The sequence below is a fragment of the Petromyzon marinus genome, chromosome 11 (genome assembly GCF_048934315.1).
Source record: "Petromyzon marinus isolate PM22_M1 ecotype Great Lakes invasive population chromosome 11, UKy_Petmar_22M1.pri1.0, whole genome shotgun sequence".
Classification (NCBI taxonomy): domain Eukaryota; kingdom Metazoa; phylum Chordata; class Hyperoartia; order Petromyzontiformes; family Petromyzontidae; genus Petromyzon; species Petromyzon marinus.
Genome location: NC_133677.1, coordinates 15,526,309 through 15,546,072, shown reverse-complemented (window position 1 = coordinate 15,546,072; position 19,764 = coordinate 15,526,309). Strand labels below are relative to the sequence as shown.

Genomic DNA, 19,764 nt, shown 5'->3' with positions numbered 1-19,764 from the left:
AGAACACCACGCCAACACAACCGGTGAGAACACCACGCCAACACAACAGCAAGCAGTAAGAACACCACGCCAACACAACACCAACCGGTGAGAACACCAGGACAACACAACACCAACCGGTGAGAACACCACGACAACACAACACCAACCGGTAAGAACACCACGCCAACACAACCGGTGAGAACACCACGCCAACACAACAGCAAGCAGTAAGAACACCACGCCAACACAACACCAACCAGTGAGAACACCACGCCAACACAACACCAACCGGTGAGAACACCACGCCAACACAACACCAACCAGTTATAACACCACGCCAACACAACACCAACCGGTGAGAACACCACGCCAACACAACACCAACCGGTGAGAACACCACGCCAACACAACACCAACCGGTAAGAACACCACGCCAACACAACACCAACCAGTAAGAACACCACGCTAATGCAACATCAACCAGTAAGAACACCACGCCAACACAACACCAACCGGTAAGAACACCACGCCAACACAACACCAACCGGTAAGAACACCACGCCAACACAACACCAACCGGTAAGAACACCAAGCCAACACAGCACCAACCAGTGAGAACACCACGCCAACACAGCACCAACCGGTAAGAACACCATATTAACACAATAAGAACCAGTGAGAACACCACGCCAACCAGTAAGAACACCACGCCAACACAACCGGTAAAAACACCACACCAACACAATACCAACCAGTGAGAACACCAAGACAACACAACACCAACCGGTGAGAACACCACGCCAACCAGTAAGAACACCACGCCAACACAACCGGTAAAAACACCACACCAACACAATACCAACCAGTGAGAACACCATGCCAACACAACACAACCAGTAAGAACACCACGCCAACACAACACCAACCGGTAAGAACACCACGCCAACACATCAACCGGTAAGAACACCACGCCAACACACACCAATCAGAACACCAGAGAGAAATTAACGTGTAGTAGACCTTCACAACCAATGATTCATAATGTTTGGGTCTGATCGTGCAAGCTCTTCAATTTGCACTGGATGTATCATAGAGGACACATCATTGTGACATCTGCTTAAAATTCAATCTCACATCAACTGATGCGAGAATAAATCGACATTGGGCTCTGTTCATCCATAAAATCCTTATTGGCAAATGTGCGCTATACTTAGCTAATTAATTTACCCCATTGTCAAACCCAAGAAACCTAAGACGTCCGTCTAATTGCCTTTAGCTATCCCTAGAATAAGAATTGGAAGAGGCGACAAAGCCTTTGCTCTTGCAGCACCAACGTTTTGGAACAACCTTGTTTCCTATTCTCTGGGTCTTTCGGTAAAGTCACGTAGATAGATTCAAAGAAAATAACAAAAAACTACGACGTTTCGATCGCAACACAAGCGTGCGTCATCAGGGAAAAAAAACGACCGCTTGTGTTGCGATCGAAACGTCGTAGTTTTTTGTTATTTTCATTGAACCTATCTACATGAAATCCTGCAGTCACGAAAGCTTTAAGTCAAGATTTAACCTTGTTTCCTCACTTAACATCATAAATATTCCTTCAAAAATATCCTGAGTTGTAACTTTGATCCTTACCCATGTATCGATAGGTAAGGATTTAATGTGCATTTAAATTGAGGGTGTGTTGTCCAAGTGTGCCTTGGGGCTGTTGTTTTACTGCCCTGCCCAAACTTGGATGTAGTGTTGAAAAATCGTCAGGAATGTACAGAATGTACTTGTATAATATGTACTTATACAGTATCTAATTAAATATTTTACTTATTTTTAGTGACCGGCTCGCCTTTTCTTTACTTTTCTCTATCACGTTTGTGTATTGTGTTTGTTGTAGTAACTTGCAGACCTGCCCCTACTGGACATCTGTGAAAGAGCTTCATAGCTCACCGGATTCTGATTATGAAGTGAAATGTGTCGTACAGCCTCCTCCACCCGACCACAGCAGGTGAATAACGTCGTCATGCACACAAACGTGCCAATTTCTGACTGCCTCCGCAGCACCACAAGTAAAACTGGACATCGGTGAAAAAGAGCTAAATATGATTCCGACAGCTCATCGGATTTCCTTCAACCTAAACAAGATTCTGAATGTTGGAGAACAATCCACAAGTATGGCAACTACCCGATTATGCTGGTTGTAACTACTAGCAAAATGCCCGCACTCAATTGTTCAGCGTTGTGTGGATCGCCCTCCAACAACTACGCCGGTGGTGCTGCTGCAGTAAGAAATTGGCAAGTTTGTTCACGTGACTTTATTAACTACCTGTACTGGGTGGAGGAGGGTTTACGCCAAACATTTTACTCACGAGAGCTGACTCAAATATAAATGTAGAACCTGAGACAGAATGAATTAGACCAAGGGTCCATACTCTTTGGTTCTTTTGGTAATGCCACGTAGGTAGAAAAAATAATAGATCACGACGTTTCAATCGCAACACAAGCAATCGTCTTCAGGTGAAAAAGAGGGGGAAATCTGCTGAGGCAGGCTGTTTATAAAGGTTTAGAGATGGGCGGGGCAGCTCATGTTAAATGTAAGCTCGGCGAGGGCCGAGCTCAGCTAGGGCTTGGAAATTTGAGAGTCGGCTAATAATATTGTCAGGTAGGAAGGGAACATCAAAGCAGTTAAAACTTTACCTAGTTGATCACGTCCTTCCAATGATTGCTTAATTTGTATCCATCTTCTCGGTTGAAGTTATGTCTGTGTTTATAAATCTGGATGGCTTCATGGACAAATCTTTGATGGTAGCCCGAAGGTTTGCAGAGTACCTTGGTCTCGGAAAAGACAATATCGTGCGAGCCCACCGCGTTCAAACAGTGATCAGCCACGGCAAGTCACGGGAGAGGTATTGGTTCTGCCGTGTTTCAAATCTGCCTTGTGTTCGCGAACACGGTCCGAGACATGTCGTTTCGTTTCCCCAACGTAACTGCTGCTGCAGACACAACTTAGTTTGTAGACACCAGGATATTGCATGTCAGGAATCACATATTTCACAGATGGGATCAAATCACGGATTTTGTGTACTGTGTTGAATCGAACCTGGATGTTGTGTTTGTTAAAAATTTTGGAAATCTTTTTGGCAACCCCTGCTATGTATGGCAAGGTGATGGTTTGATTGGGTCCTCAGATGGTTTTCTCCAGCAGAGGTTCCCCTCCTAGGAGGCAGCAAACAACAACAAAAAAGCATGGCTCCTGCCAGCCCGGCACAGCAGGCAGATCAAGCCAGCTGCTGCTGAGGAAAAAAAACGGGTTATTGTTGTGAGCATTAAATAAATTATAACAATTAAATTCTCGACTGTTGGAAGACAGGAAGGAGTTTGGCAAACGCTGCCATGGTTACCATGGGGGATGATGTGTGATGCTGCGCAGTGGGAAGCTTTGTGCAGACAATGACATCGAAGCCCACTGACCCACACACACACACAAACACTTTCCAAGTATATCATGTATTCACTATCACACACCCATGACAGTGATTGAATTCGATGTTTTATTATAATGCCATATTTACACTTTTACCAAAGACTGAAGAGAGGGGTTCAGAAATGCAATACCTTAAGGTCAAGACATTTAAACGAATGTAAAAAGCAACCTACAGATAAAATAAGTTCAAAACACTTTTTATTATGATGCGAGATGCATGCATTAGTAATACAGAGTAAAACAATGTGTCAACGGTGGCACGCCCTACTTCACCAACACATCCACCCACAGGGCTCGCAGCCCGGCTTAAGGCAAAGATGCCAGTGGAGATTCACAAAAAGCTAAATATTACCGCAGACATTTTCCACAAAAAAAAATCAACGCTAAACTAAATGAAATACCAACTAACATGTATTAATTCAATCTACGACAATTAATCTTGTATAAAAGCTAGTTACAAAACGTAAACGGCAACCAGCTATTGTTACTTTACCTTGGCTAGTGCATGTGCCATTTAAAACGGCATTGTTAATGTCTGTGTAGACATCTTCATGCGAATCAGTCTTATTAGATACGAATAAATCAAAACAAATTTTGTACAAATATTCAAACCCATAACACGGAAAATCATTTGAAAGAATCAAAGATCTTTAAACCATGCAGTGCTTGGAGCGAGAAGTGAAAGTGTGGATGCTGCTGTGCTTTCCAGGGGACAGCAAGAGAGAGAGGGGGGGCAACGTGTGGGCTGGGAGCGGCACAACAATAGGAACACGCAACGAACCGGCACTACGGACGGAGTGAGGCATTCAAAAGCGTATCCTTCTGTTCTTTTGGTGTGACAAATTGTGTACGTGTTGAAACTTTAGAAGTTGTTCTTTGCGCGATCATGAGGCATGACCATATTATTCGACAATACAAATTAAATTTCACGTGAAAAAAAGAAAAGATCTCAAGTCAACCGGTAACTCAGCTTTTCCCCATCTTGGAGATGAGTTCATCACAGATCTTGGTCAATTCTTCAATCTCCTTGGTCTGCAAAAAAAACACAAGTTAGACAAAATTATACTTAATCACCTTCCTTTCAGATGCATAAACAAAAGCAAACATCTGATTGTTACAACAGTTGTCGAGGCACGCACATGTGCAAGACAAGATCAGCAAACTCACAATATGTTTAAACGAAAGAAAATGACAAATGCAGATGCGAGAGAGAAACCAAAACAACGCAATTTAAACAGACAGAAGAAGCACGCAGACAAATGCACGCACATAGAAAACACAGAGGCATGGAGACTTGATAAGCACACATGTGAAGAGATGGAGGCAAATGGAAAGTGATACGGGGTCGTATGGTAATTACAACGGCTGGCTTGATACCTTCTGCTCCAGAGAGCGCTCCAAGGAGTCCACCTTCATCTGCTCCTTGCGCAGAGAGGCCTGCAGCGCCGCGGTCTCCGCCTTGGCTTTGTTCCGCACCTGACTGATCTCCTCATTAGCCCTGTTACCACCACACGCACAGGACAATGTCTCACCCTACTATCGACCAACACAAGGGGGCATACATTTAACCCGTGAAATCTATTTAAAACTAAACTATGTTTTATTTTACCAATTAAGGCTCGCAGAGCTGTATAGCTCTTTTTCAGAAGCGACCTGGCCACAACGTAGTGGTTTATCACGTGGTAATAAATAGCAGCCAAATAATCAAAACGTATGTTTCTAAAAACTGGCGGACCCGGAGAAAAATCCATGCCACCACGGGGAGAGAAACACGCAAACTCTGAATATAAAGCAGGCATCAGGGTTGGGGTATAACCCACAAATTCCTGTATACCAGGTGAGGAAGTTAACATCTCCCAACCTTTAGCAAACTAGTAAAAAATGTTTTTATCAATCATTAGAGATGATGATGATGATGGTTACGTCTCCACAAGCAATGTATAGATTTGAGTTATAAGCAGAGAATGATCCGGAGTGGTTCGCGTTAGAGTTCAGGTCACAAATAATCACTGGATTTGCAATCATTTGACTAAAATATGGGGAACAAAATTATTAAAAGGGCATTGCATATTTTTTTAATAAACGAGAATGAGAATAAGGTGTATTGTGTAAGTGAAGTAATTGCTCCGATGTCTGATTGTAAATGCAGCAACGAGAGGCATGCGAGAATGAGAATGGATCAATGTGGACTGCAGAAGTTACAGGAGGCAGCTTTGTTGACGGAAGACACCGCACTTAGAGTATATGGCAAGGAACACGTTCAGTGATTTTCCTTTTCACGAAACATTCGTTTTTGCTGACCGATTTGATCTGTACAATTGTCGTGAGCAGGCACGAGTTTTGGTTGTGTGATCATTCTGCCTAGCTTGGAATGCTGAGCACTTGAGAGAAAGCATTGCAGCAACTCCAATGGTGGCATATGGCCGAGCTAGGTGTGTCATCAAAACAAACTATCACACATTTCCGTACATACTGCAGACACATTTACATACAGATACATGCACATACAACAACTGCCATTTGCCACCCAGTGGCGGTAATGTAACCACAACGCTTGTGCCAGGCTAGAAGAGCCACGCCCTGTTGTATACACATATATACATACTAGCGGAAAGTACCCGGCATTGCCCGGGCGAAAAAGACACACACCCACATCGACTTACACACACACACATATCGATGTACACACACACAGCGACTTACACACACACAAACACGTAATTTTCTATCTACGTGAGTTTAGCGAAAGAAGAAAATAGTATTATATATATTCTTAGTTTTTTCGGTAAAGTCACGTTGAAGAGAAACAACAAAATAACAAAATATATATAAAACAATAAAAAATTCTCACGACGTTTCGACCATAACTCAAACGGTCATCATCAGGTGTGTCGGTTTGCATAAATTTATTTTGAAAACGGCATATTTATTTATATATATAAAAAAATAACGTTTGCGTCACGCGCAACGATTGGCAGTTTGCCCAGGACTAGTCCATCTATTTTTTGAAAAGAGGAGGGGGGAGACGAAATTTGTTTTTATGTATGCTGTCTGAAAGCCACTGTAAGCGTGAACAATCAATCAAGAACTGAAATGATTTATCAAATCTTTCCAATGATTGCTAAGATAGAATCCATCTTCTCGGTTGAAATTGTCTCTGTGCTTGTATATGTGGATAGCCTCATGAACGAATCTCTCATGGAAGCCAGATGGCTTACAAAGAACCTCCGTCTTGGAAAAGTCAATGGCATGTGAGCCTACTGAATTAGAACAATGATCTGCTACGGCCGAGGTGTTGGTCCTACCGTGTTTAAGGTCTGCTTTATGTTCACGAATGCGGTCCGAGATATGGCGTTTGGTTTCTCCAATGTAACTACTACCACAGAGGCAACTTAGTTTGTAGACACCAGGGTATTGTATGTCCGGAATCACATCTTTTTACAGACGGAACCAGATCACGGATTTTATGTAATGTGTTGAAACGGACCTGGATCTTGTGTTTATTCAAGATTTTGGAGATCTTTTTTGTGATCCCAGCAATGTAGGGTAAAGTGATGGTTTTGAAAGGCTCCTCAAGAGGGTTCTTCTTCATGGTTTGAGTGATAGCTTTGCGGATTGTATAGTCGGAGTAACCATTAGCCCTAAGAGCTTGGTGTACGTGCTTGAGTTCACTGCTTATGTCTTCCTGGTCGGATATGCATTGGGCTCTATGATACAGAGTCTTGATGAGAGAATTCTTCTGTGATGGATGGTGGTGGGAATCCGGTTTCAGATAAGCATCCGCATGGGTAGCTTTCCTGTAGACAGAGTGGCTCATTGAACCATCAGGTCTCTTTTTAATTAGAACATCCAAAAAAGGTATCTTGCCATCTATTTCGACTTCCATGGTAAATCTGATGGCTGGGTGTATGGAATTGATGTGGTCGAAGAATTGGTCTAGAGCAGGCCGGCCATGTGGCCCAGATGACAAAAGTGTCATCCACGTACCTCTTCCATAAGGTTGGGCGCAGAGTGGCAGTCTGGATGGCGTCAGTCTCAAATTTCTCCATGAAAATGTTAGCTATAACTGGAGAAAGGGGGGAGCCCATTGGGGTGCCCTCAGTTTGTTTGTAGAAAGTTCCATTCCAAGTGAAGTATGTATTGGTTAAACAGTGTCTCACCAGGGGGGGTACCTCAGTGTTTAGTCCTTGATGAACCAAGTCTTCAATGATTGCAATGGTGTCAGGTACAGGAACCTTGGTGAATAAGGAAACTACATCAAAACTGACAAGCAGGTCGTCTGGGGACAGGGAAATACCCTTGATTGTTGATACCAGGTGAGTAGAATTTTGTACCGCAGAGGTGGTTTTTCCAGTGAAAGGACGCAGGATTTCAGACAAAAAACGAGCTAGTTTGTAGGTGGGGGAGCTGATAGTAGAGACTATGGGACGAAGAGGTGTATCAACTTTATGTATTTTTGGTAAGCCGTATAATCTTGGTGGCCTGGCAGCAGAAGGTTTCAACGAAAACTGTTTAGATTGATCAATTAATGCGGTTGAATCAGAAATTATTTTGTTGGTTTGTGTGACGAGGCTGTTGGTGGGATCTCTTTTTATTTTTGTATAACTACCATCGTCGAGTAATTCTTTAATTTTGTTGTTGTATTCTATTTTATCCATGATGACAGTAGCATTGCCTTTGACAGCTGAGAGAACTACAATATCATTCCTCTTTTTTAATTTATATAATTCAAAACGCTCATCTTTGCTGAGGTTGCTAGCTGGCATCTTAGCGTTTTTGAGGGTTGCAGCGATTTCAGATCTTGCTACGTCTGCAGCGATGTGACCCAGGCCCCTGAGAGCAACGTCTACTTGGGCAATTATATCATTAACTGGTATGTGTTTAGGTGTGACTGCAAAGTTTAGACCTTTAGCTAAAACGGATTTCAGACCATCGGAAATAGAACTGTTACTGCGATTAATTACGACTTTATTAACGTCTAACTTTTTGGTGTGTGGGTCCGGTCTTTTGTTGAAGAGGAGGTTAAATTTGGAAATCAGGTTTTCCTTACATTTGGTCGACATAGTAGCAGCTGAAGAGGCAGTCATATTGTCTACATGTTCCCAATCCGATGTGGACATAATTGCCGTCAATGATAAGTGTGATTTGTAGAGTGTCTTGTCTAACTGATCTAGTTCTGTGCGTATAAGTCTGATTTTTTCTGAGATAAGAGCTAAGCTAGTTTTGAAAAGAATTCGTTTCGCATTAGAAGAAGTTACAGTAGCAGAGGTGAGTGTAAATGCGATTGGTATTACCCCAGAGTCGCGGCATCTCTTCAGGAAGGTGAGAGACTCGATCAGCTGAGCTTTCTTATCCCGGAGTTTGTTGAAGGATCTTAAAGTTATGTGAAAACCCTCCCCGTAGAGGCGATTAAATTTTGATTTAAAGCTTTCGTGACTGCAGTAATTCATATTCTTAGTTTTTTTCGGTAAAGTCACGTTGAAGAGAAACAACAAAATAACAAAATATATATAAAACAATAAAAAATTCTCACGACGTTTCGACCATAACTCAAACGGTCATCATCAGGTGTGTCGGTTTGCATAAATTTATTTTGAAAACGGCATATTTATTTATATATATATAAAAAAATAACGTTTGCGTCACGCGCAACGATTGGCAGTTTGCCCAGGACTAGTCCATCTATTTTTTGAAAAGAGGAGGGGGGAGACGAAATTTGTTTTTATGTATGCTGTCTGAAAGCCACTGTAAGCGTGAACAATCAATCAAGAACTGAAATGATTTATCAAATCTTTCCAATGATTGCTAAGATAGAATCCATCTTCTCGGTTGAAATTGTCTCTGTGCTTGTATATGTGGATAGCCTCATGAACGAATCTCTCATGGAAGCCAGATGGCTTACAAAGAACCTCCGTCTTGGAAAAGTCAATGGCATGTAAGCCATCTGGCTTCCATGAGAGATTCGTTCATGAGGCTATCCACATATACAAGCACAGAGACAATTTCAACCGAGAAGATGGATTCTATCTTAGCAATCATTGGAAAGATTTGATAAATCATTTCAGTTCTTGATTGATTGTTCACGCTTACAGTGGCTTTCAGACAGCATACATAAAAACAAATTTCGTCTCCCCCCTCCTCTTTTCAAAAAATAGATGGACTAGTCCTGGGCAAACTGCCAATCGTTGCGCGTGACGCAAACGTTATTTTTTTATATATATATAAATAAATATGCCGTTTTCAAAATAAATTTATGCAAACCGACACACCTGATGATGACCGTTTGAGTTATGGTCGAAACGTCGTGAGAATTTTTTATTGTTTTATATATATTTTGTTATTTTGTTGTTTCTCTTCAACGTGACTTTACCGAAAAAACTAAGAATATGAATTACTGCAGTCACGAAAGCTTTAAATCAAAATTTAATCGCCTCTACGGGGAGGGTTTTCACATAACTTTAAGATCCTTCAACAAACTCCGGGATAAGAAAGCTCAGCTGATCGAGTCTCTCACCTTCCTGAAGAGATGCCGCGACTCTGGGGTAATACCAATCGCATTTACACTCACCTCTGCTACTGTAACTTCTTCTAATGCGAAACGAATTCTTTTCAAAACTAGCTTAGCTCTTATCTCAGAAAAAATCAGACTTATACGCACAGAACTAGATCAGTTAGACAAGACACTCTACAAATCACACTTATCATTGACGGCAATTATGTCCACATCGGATTGGGAACATGTAGACAATATGACTGCCTCTTCAGCTGCTACTATGTCGACCAAATGTAAGGAAAACCTGATTTCCAAATTTAACCTCCTCTTCAACAAAAGACCGGACCCACACACCAAAAAGTTAGACGTTAATAAAGTCGTAATTAATCGCAGTAACAGTTCTATTTCCGATGGTCTGAAATCCGTTTTAGCTAAAGGTCTAAACTTTGCAGTCACACCTAAACACATACCAGTTAATGATATAATTGCCCAAGTAGACGTTGCTCTCAGGGGCCTGGGTCACATCGCTGCAGACGTAGCAAGATCTGAAATCGCTGCAACCCTCAAAAACGCTAAGATGCCAGCTAGCAACCTCAGCAAAGATGAGCGTTTTGAATTATATAAATTAAAAAAGAGGAATGATATTGTAGTTCTCTCAGCTGACAAAGGCAATGCTACTGTCATCATGGATAAAATAGAATACAACAACAAAATTAAAGAATTACTCGACGATGGTAGTTATACAAAAATAAAAAGAGATCCCACCAACAGCCTCGTCACACAAACCAACAAAATAATTTCTGATTCAACCGCATTAATTGATCAATCTAAACAGTTTTCGTTGAAACCTTCTGCTGCCAGGCCACCAAGATTATACGGCTTACCAAAAATACATAAAGTTGATACACCTCTTCGTCCCATAGTCTCTACTATCAGCTCCCCCACCTACAAACTAGCTCGTTTTTTGTCTGAAATCCTGCGTCCTTTCACTGGAAAAACCACCTCTGCGGTACAAAATTCTACTCACCTGGTATCAACAATCAAGGGTATTTCCCTGTCCCCAGACGACCTGCTTGTCAGTTTTGATGTAGTTTCCTTATTCACCAAGGTTCCTGTACCTGACACCATTGCAATCATTGAAGACTTGGTTCATCAAGGACTAAACACTGAGGTACCCCCCCTGGTGAGACACTGTTTAACCAATACATACTTCACTTGGAATGGAACTTTCTACAAACAAACTGAGGGCACCCCAATGGGCTCCCCCCTTTCTCCAGTTATAGCTAACATTTTCATGGAGAAATTTGAGACTGACGCCATCCAGACTGCCACTCTGCGCCCAACCTTATGGAAGAGGTACGTGGATGACACTTTTGTCATCTGGCCACATGGCCGGCCTGCTCTAGACCAATTCTTCGACCACATCAATTCCATACACCCAGCCATCAGATTTACCATGGAAGTCGAAATAGATGGCAAGATACCTTTTTTGGATGTCCTAATTAAAAAGAGACCTGATGGTTCAATGAGCCACTCTGTCTACAGGAAAGCTACCCATACGGATGCTTATCTGAAACCGGATTCCCACCACCATCCATCACAGAAGAATTCTCTCATCAAGACTCTGTATCATAGAGCCCAATGCATATCCGACCAGGAACACATAAGCAGTGAACTCAAGCACGTACACCAAGCTCTTAGGGCTAATGGTTACTCCGACTATACAATCCGCAAAGCTATCACTCAAACCATGAAGAAGAACCCTCTTGAGGAGCCTTTCAAAACCATCACTTTACCCTACATTGCTGGGATCACAAAAAAGATCTCCAAAATCTTGAATAAACACAAGATCCAGGTCCGTTTCAACACATTACATAAAATCCGTGATCTGGTTCCGTCTGTAAAAAGATGTGATTCCGGACATACAATACCCTGGTGTCTACAAACTAAGTTGCCTCTGTGGTAGTAGTTACATTGGAGAAACCAAACGCCATATCTCGGACCGCATTCGTGAACATAAAGCAGACCTTAAACACGGTAGGACCAACACCTCGGCCGTAGCAGATCATTGTTCTAATTCAGTAGGCTCACATGCCATTGACTTTTCCAAGACGGAGGTTCTTTGTAAGCCATCTGGCTTCCATGAGAGATTCGTTCATGAGGCTATCCACATATACAAGCACAGAGACAATTTCAACCGAGAAGATGGATTCTATCTTAGCAATCATTGGAAAGATTTGATAAATCATTTCAGTTCTTGATTGATTGTTCACGCTTACAGTGGCTTTCAGACAGCATACATAAAAACAAATTTCGTCTCCCCCCTCCTCTTTTCAAAAAATAGATGGACTAGTCCTGGGCAAACTGCCAATCATTGCGCGTGACGCAAACGTGATTTTTTTTATATATATAAATAAATATGCCGTTTTCAAAATAAATTTATGCAAACCGACACACCTGATGATGACCGTTTGAGTTATGGTCGAAACGTCGTGAGAATTTTTTATTGTTTTATATATATTTTGTTGTTTCTCTTCAACGTGACTTTACCGAAAAAACTAAGAATATGAATTACTGCAGTCACGAAAGCTTTAAATCAAAGAAAATAGTACTTGCTTAACAGTGCCGTGGTGAGGCCTAGTCCCGTGCACAGCCCCCGGCCTCACCTAGATTGCCCAGCTGGCCGAGGTGGCACCTTGGTAGGCTGGGGCTGGGCCGCCACCCCCCTCCCCCCCCAACCATCCCCCCGCCCGCTCTACAGTAACAGTACGTAAGCTCTATAATATTAGTATCTACCAACCCTATAATAGTACTCTTTGGTTCTTTCGGTAAAGTCACGTAGAAAGATAAAATAATAAATTAAATAATAGCATATGACGTTTCAATTGCAATACAAGTAATCATCATCAGGTACAAATGAAAGAGAAAACAAACCTAGTAAACTTATAAATATAATGCAATATAACAGATAGTCGGCTAACATAACAGTCAACACCCTACCTGGTTGATTACGTTCTTCCAAAGATTGCTAAATTTAAGAGAGAGATAAAACACAGAACCGAAGACACATAGACAGACACATAAGCAGAGAGAAATAACACAGACACACACAGAGAGAGACACACACATAGGCACACAGAGAAACAACGCCTCTGTGTCGAGGCCTTAAATAGAGAGGGGGGCAGAGAGGGGGGGGGTAGAGAAACTAGCATGTCAATGAGCGACCTGGCAAAACTGCAGGAAGCAAGAACAACAAAATGAGGAGAGACAGAGAGAGAGAAAACACACTAAATCAAACAAACTTAGTAAAATTTGGAAATGTAATGCAATGCTACACAGAGAGTCGGTCAACACACAACGCATGGCCTGCTTGATTATGTTCTTCCAAAGATTGCTAAATTATAAGTTAAGTGTGAAATTTGAGAGAGACGACACAGACACGGAGACACAAAGACAGACGATAGCCAGTACATACTGCGTGTCTTTGTTTTGTCTCTCTCTCAAATTGAGCAATCTTTGGAAGAATGTAATCAACCAGGTAGTGTTGACTGTTATGTTAGCCGACTATCTGTGTTGTATTGCATTATATTTCTAAGTTTACTAGGTTTGTTTTCTCTTTCATTTGTACCTGACGATGATTGCTTGTGTTGCAATCGAAACTTCGTATGCTATTATTTAATTTATTTTCTTTCTACGTGACTTTACCGAAAGAACCAAAAAGTTAACCCCACAGTTCGCGAGCCAAATCCCTCGCAAGTGTCAGCCACACGCAGACACGGTCGGACAAACAAAAAATGCCTTTTATAGGTGAGACTAGTGGGAAGTACCCGGCGTTGCCCGGGGGACAAATATATTTCAAAACTTCTCTTAAAAACATAACATATACATACACAAGTACTAAGCTATTGTGAAAGCCCAGCATTCCGTTTGTCTGTCCATTTGTCCATCAACAAAATTATGAGAGGCTTTAAGTCCTGAATCCAAAAGTAATAGAAAGTGGCGGGTAAATAGTTGATCTAAAAGGTTTCCGAAAATTGTCGACCTATCTCTGCCCCCCCCAAAAAATATTTTTACCCCCCCCGTAGGCATATATACCTACACACCCTACATATAATAGAGTGAGTAGTATCTAGTGACTCTATAGTAGTATCTGGCTCTACAGTAGTGTCTATTGACTATAGTAGTATCTACTGAATTTGTAGTCGTATCTATTGACTCTATAGTAGTGTAGTGACTGTGAATGTCACTGTGTGGTGCCGGCCTTGCGAGGCCACGGCGGATAATGCGTTGTCATTATGTGCATTCCAGTTACTGGGCGTAGCCTAGCGGGGCTTGGGTGAGCGCTGGTTAGCGCAGAGGCTCCACGTACAGCGTGTGGTGCAGGCTCCCGGTGAGGGAGCGAGAGGGAGTGTCAGCCAGACAGGGTGTTACGTTCGGGCATGATACGCTGGTTGACCTGCCGACACGTGACCGGATGATATTGGAAGGGGGCCACCGGTGGATGGGGGCCACCGGTGGACGCTGGGTGGTCACGTGGTATAGAGGAACTCTCAAAGCCTTCGGGAAAAAGCTCGAGAGAAGGTGGGCGGGGCGAGAGGCGGAGACAGCCCCAGTCCGGGCCGATATAACGGGGGCCCCGTGTGGGGCTCGGGGTTCTTGATTGTTGGTGAGTGAAGATTCACGTCGGGTTGAAGAAGCCTCTAGTCACGCGGTCCGGGACCCAGCTCGTGGTCCGGACCGGGATAGCGGGACCATATCGAGTTCTGCCATAGTGTGGTTAGATGGGCGTTCAACACCCGAGTGTAGGTTACGTTATGTTGTGTTGAGTTGATGTAATAAATAGTGTTTCTCCAAAGACAACGTCTGCAACTCAATTGGACTCACTACAGTAGTATCCACTCAATATAGTAGAATCTTTCATAATAAAGGTTTTTGGGTGAGATTGCATTGTTTATAAATGTGTCGTCACCCTCCACCACCCGACACGGCCAAACAATAAAAAAATGTGTCACGTTTACAAAGCACAAATAGTTCACTACTTTAGCCCACCGGTGTGTTAAAGAGTGAATCAACACCATTTAAAATTTGAGTACGACGTTTCGCTGGCAATTACATCCAGCATCATCGGGCAATTCGCCAGAATGGTAAAGCTCTCATTTTCTCCCGGTCTTAAATAGAGCAGCAGGGTGACGTCTACTGACTGTACTATTATCTACCGACTCTACGATACTATCTACCGACTCTACGATACTATCTACCGACTCTACGGTACCATCTACTATAGTCGGTGTATACTACGATAGTCGGTAGTACCATCTACCGACTCTACGGTACCATCTACCGACTACGGTACCATCTACCGACTCTACGATACCATCTACCGACTCTACGGTACTATCTACCGACTCTCCGGTAGTAACTACCGACTATCGTAGTATACACCGACTATAGTAGTAACTACTAACTCTACAGTAGTATCTACTGACTGTAGTAGTATCTACTGACAGTAGTAGTATCTACTAACTATACAGTATCTACTGACTCTATAATAGTATATATCGACTCTATAGCAGTAGCTACTAACTCTACAGTAGTATATATTGACTATAGTAAAATCTACTAACTCGAAAGTAGTATCTACCAAATCGATAGTAGTATCTACTATCACTACATTAGTATGTACAGTGAGGGAAAAAAGTATTTGATCCCCTGCTGATTTTATACGTTTGCCCACTGACAAAGAAATTATCAGTCTATAATTTTAATGGTAGGTTTATTTGAACAGTGAGAGACAGAATCACAACAAAAAAATCCAGAAAAAAGCATGTCAAAAATGTTATAAATTGATTTGCAAAACATGACTTAGTACTTGGTGGCAAAACCCTTGTTGGCAATCAGAGGTCAGACGTTTCTTGCAGTTGGCCACCAGGTTTGCACACATCTCAGGAGGGATTTTGTCCCACTCCTCTTTGCAGATCTTCTCCAAGTCATTAAGGTTTCGAGGCTGACGTTTGGCAACTCGAACCTTCAGCTCCCTCCACAGATTTTATATGAGATTAAGGTCTGGAGACTGGCTAGGCAACTCCAGGACCTTAATGTGCTTCTTCTTGAGCCACTCCTTTGTTGCCTTGGCCGTGTGTTTTGGGTCATTGTCATGCTGGAATACCAATCCACGACCCATTTTCAATGCCCTGGCTGAGGGAAGGAGGTTCTCACCCAAGATTTGACGGTACATGGCCCCGTCCATCGTCCCTTTGATGCGGTGAAGTTGTTCTGTCCCCTTAGCAGAAAAACACCACAATAGCATGTTTCCACCTCCATGTTTGAAGGTGGGGATGGTGTTCTTGGGGTCATAGGCAGCATTCCTCCTCCTCCAAACACGGCAAGTTGAGTTGATGCCAAAGAGCTCCATTTTGGCCTCATCTGACCACAACACTTTCACCCAGTTGTCCTCTGAATCATTCAGATGTTCATTGGCAAACTTCAGACGGGCATGTATATGTGCTTTCTTGAGCAGGGGGACCTTGCGGGCGCTGCAGGATTTCAGTCCTTCACGGCGTAGTGTGTTACCAATTGTTTTCTTGGTGACTATGGTCCCAGCTGCCTTGAGATCATTGACAAGATCCTCCCGTGTAGTTTCTGGGCTAATTCCTCACCGTTCTCATGATCATTGCAACTCCACGAGGTGAGATCTTGCATGGAGCCCCAGGCCGAGGGAGATTGACAGTTCTTTTGTGTTTCTTCCATTTGTGACTAATCGCACCAACTGTTGTCACCTTCTCACCAAGCTGCTTGGCAATGGTCTTATAGCCCATTCCAGCATTGTGTAGGTCTACAATCTTGTCCCTGACATCCTTGGAGAGCTCTTTGGTCTTGGTCATGGTGAAGAGTTTGGAATCTGATTGATCGATTGCTTGTGGACAGGTGTCTTTTATACAGGTAACAAGCTGATATTAGGACCACTCCCTTTAAGAGTGTGCTCCTAATCTCAGCTCGTTACCTGTATAAAAGAAACCTGGGAGCCAGAAATCTTTCTGATTGAGAGGGGGTCAAATACGTATTTCCCTCATTAAAATGCAAACCAATTCATAATATTTTTGACATGCGTTTTTCTGGATTTTTGTGTTGTTATTCTGATCATTTCTTTGTCAGTGGGCAAACGTACAAAATCAGCAGGGGATCAAATACTTTTTTCCCCTCACTGTACTGGCTGTAGTAGTAGCTATACTAACTCTATAGCAATATGCACTGGCTGTAGTAGTAGCTATACTAACTGTATAGCAGTATGCACTGGCTGTAGTAGTAACTATACAACTCTATAGCAGTGTGTACTGGCTGTAGTAGTAGCTATACTAACGCTATAGCAGTATGCACTGACTGCAGTAGTAGCTATACAACTCTATAGCAGTGTGTACTGGGTGTAGTAGTAGCTATACAAACTCTATAGCAGTGTTTACTGGCTGTAGTAGAAGCTATATTAACTCTATTATAGTAATATTTGGTTCTTTCGGTAAAGTGACATAGATAGAAAAATAATAAAAATAAAGTAAAAAAACATTAATGTAGACTGTAGCCTGGTTTTTAATCGGAGTGTACTGGCAGTCTATAATGTAGACTCTAACCTGATTATTAAGTTTTGTGAGTGTACTGGCAGTCTATAATGTAGACTGTATCAATGGTTATTAAGAACCGAGAACAAGTCTACATTATAGACTGCCAGTACTTACCGAGGTTAAGAACCATTGCCCCACGGTTCGCGAGCCAAATCCTTCGCAAGTTTCGTCCACAGACAGACAAAAAAATAACATTTATAGGAAAGATAACATACACACATGTCCATATACCAAAATACACAAATATATACCTATATATTAAAACATGTAGTATATACCTAAAAAACACCCATATCTATTATATAATACACACTATCACTCAAATGGCGATCAAGAAACATCCATGGTATTCATTTTTTCCTTGTCTCCATCGAACATCCATTGCTTCCCGGCCCACTGTCATCTGGTGAGGAAATGTAAGTTTATGATACTGGACACGAGAGAGACGTTGTGCTAGAAATCGCTCACTTGTCCAGTTTCTCCTCTGCATGGGCTTTGAGGGCTTGGTAGCGCTGGTCTTCCTTTTTCACGCGCGTCAGGGCATCCTGCGCACACTTCTTCAGTACCTCCTCATTCTAGCAAACGACGCCAGGCGCACACGGACGCCACATGGGAAGTCACGGTATAACAATGAAACATTATACGGTAAGTCCTCGCTCAACGCATTTTTGCAGCAAGGCGGTTCTTTAATTAGGGAGCACTTTTCGCACAACGCCGAACAAGCAACGTTGTCGTGTGGTTTCTGAGCGGTGGACGACATACTACTTTCTCGAGTTGCGCGGCTGAGTGAAATGATAAATTATGCGGAATATAGTACACGGCGTCGTACCCTAATCTCAGTCATGTCCCGCCATGAGATGACTGCGGGCCGATTTACATTGCACGTGTGATCAGTAGAGTAATTCCTCGCTTAACGTGGCACTTTCAGGAACGGATCTACCATGCTAAACGATGGATTAATGTACATGATCTGCGAAACCAGGCACTATTCTATACTTGCATATGGCAATATGTTCAGGAGCTCAATGCCGATGTCGAGGTCTGATGCTGGCCATGACGAGAGGGCTTGAGTAGAGTTTTTTGTCGTTTTGCTGTTCCACCTCCTTTGAAGGAGGGCAGGCGACAATCATTTACTGTATGTTCCATAGTTTGGGTTGCATGGTCACGATGGTGGCTCGTGTCTTTAATTATCCATTCAAGAAGTAATGTGCACATCGGCCTGTTAATGTTCCGATGTGTTTGATGGATACGCCACCAGTGTATATGAGGAATGTCAAAGCCAGGAGGAACTAGGCACTGCGGTGTACTTTGTGGTTTTAAAAACGGTCACTTATTTTGTTTCAAACAAGCTGCTGCCCGTGTTTACCTTTGGTGCGGTGAGGACCCGGATCACATTCACGCTGCAATAGGTTACTCGCTAAACAATAGACTGCGTCACAAAAGTGTCCTATAAAATCTCCGACATGAAACGACACAACTAACGACAAGCTGTTCACTTGTGCACAGGCACCACCGTCCCTTGATGACACAATATATCCGCCATCTAGCGACAAGGCAGGAGCTTTTACAACATGAGTGACGTCTCCAGCCCCAATCCCTTACTGGAGGAGACTCTGCAAAAACGGGTCTAAAGATTCAGTGAAACTCTCCTGAGTAACATGTAAATGATCACTAGCAAATGAGTAAACAAATACTTAATTGCAGTTGTGGATTTGTTGCGTTTCTGCTGCAAAACACAACGCACGACCATGTGTGCAGCATCCTTGGGAAATAATGCAGCTAAAGTTTCATCTTAAAAGTGCTGATTGATGCTGGGAGTGACACCCCAAGTAACGTGAACACGTGTTCCATGCGTGAGCCACGTGCAGGAATACACCACACGTTTAGTTGAGCGTTTAAACACGCGGATTATAAAGCCTTTACCTTCTGATAACCCTCCAACACCTCCTTCATCTTTTCGTATCGGCGGAAGAGTTCTGAAAAGGACTTCTCCATGGAGCTGGAGTCGGCCAAATACTGTTCCTTCTCAGCCATCTCCTGCTGAATTTTCCTCTCCATCATGGCCTTTTCCATCTGGCTTTCCTCTACGCAGCAGCCACAAACGGATATGGAATTGCTTTGACAGTTTTAAAACAGTTATGACATTGATCGAAAGTAATTAGTCATACATCCAAGCTGCAGGACAGCTTGGAAACTTGGCT

The 19,764-nt window shown here is 42.7% G+C and overlaps 1 protein-coding gene across 5 annotated transcripts in view; it reads right to left on the bottom strand.

Annotated features, from left to right (window-relative positions):
• Positions 1–3,501: 3,501 nt before the first annotated feature.
• Positions 3,502–19,764, bottom strand: part of LOC116941175 (uncharacterized) — a 71,186-nt gene continuing 54,923 nt past the window's right edge. For all 5 annotated transcript variants that reach the window (XM_076066408.1, XM_076066410.1, XM_076066406.1 and 2 more), the window contains 4 exons: positions 19,487–19,647; positions 18,032–18,138; positions 4,835–4,955; positions 3,502–4,489 (listed from right to left, as the gene is read on the bottom strand). In XM_076066408.1, the coding sequence (XP_075922523.1) occupies positions 4,424–4,489; positions 4,835–4,955; positions 18,032–18,138; positions 19,487–19,647 (455 nt within the window). In that variant the 3' untranslated portion in view covers positions 3,502–4,423. The remainder of the gene's footprint in view (positions 4,490–4,834; positions 4,956–18,031; positions 18,139–19,486; positions 19,648–19,764) is intronic.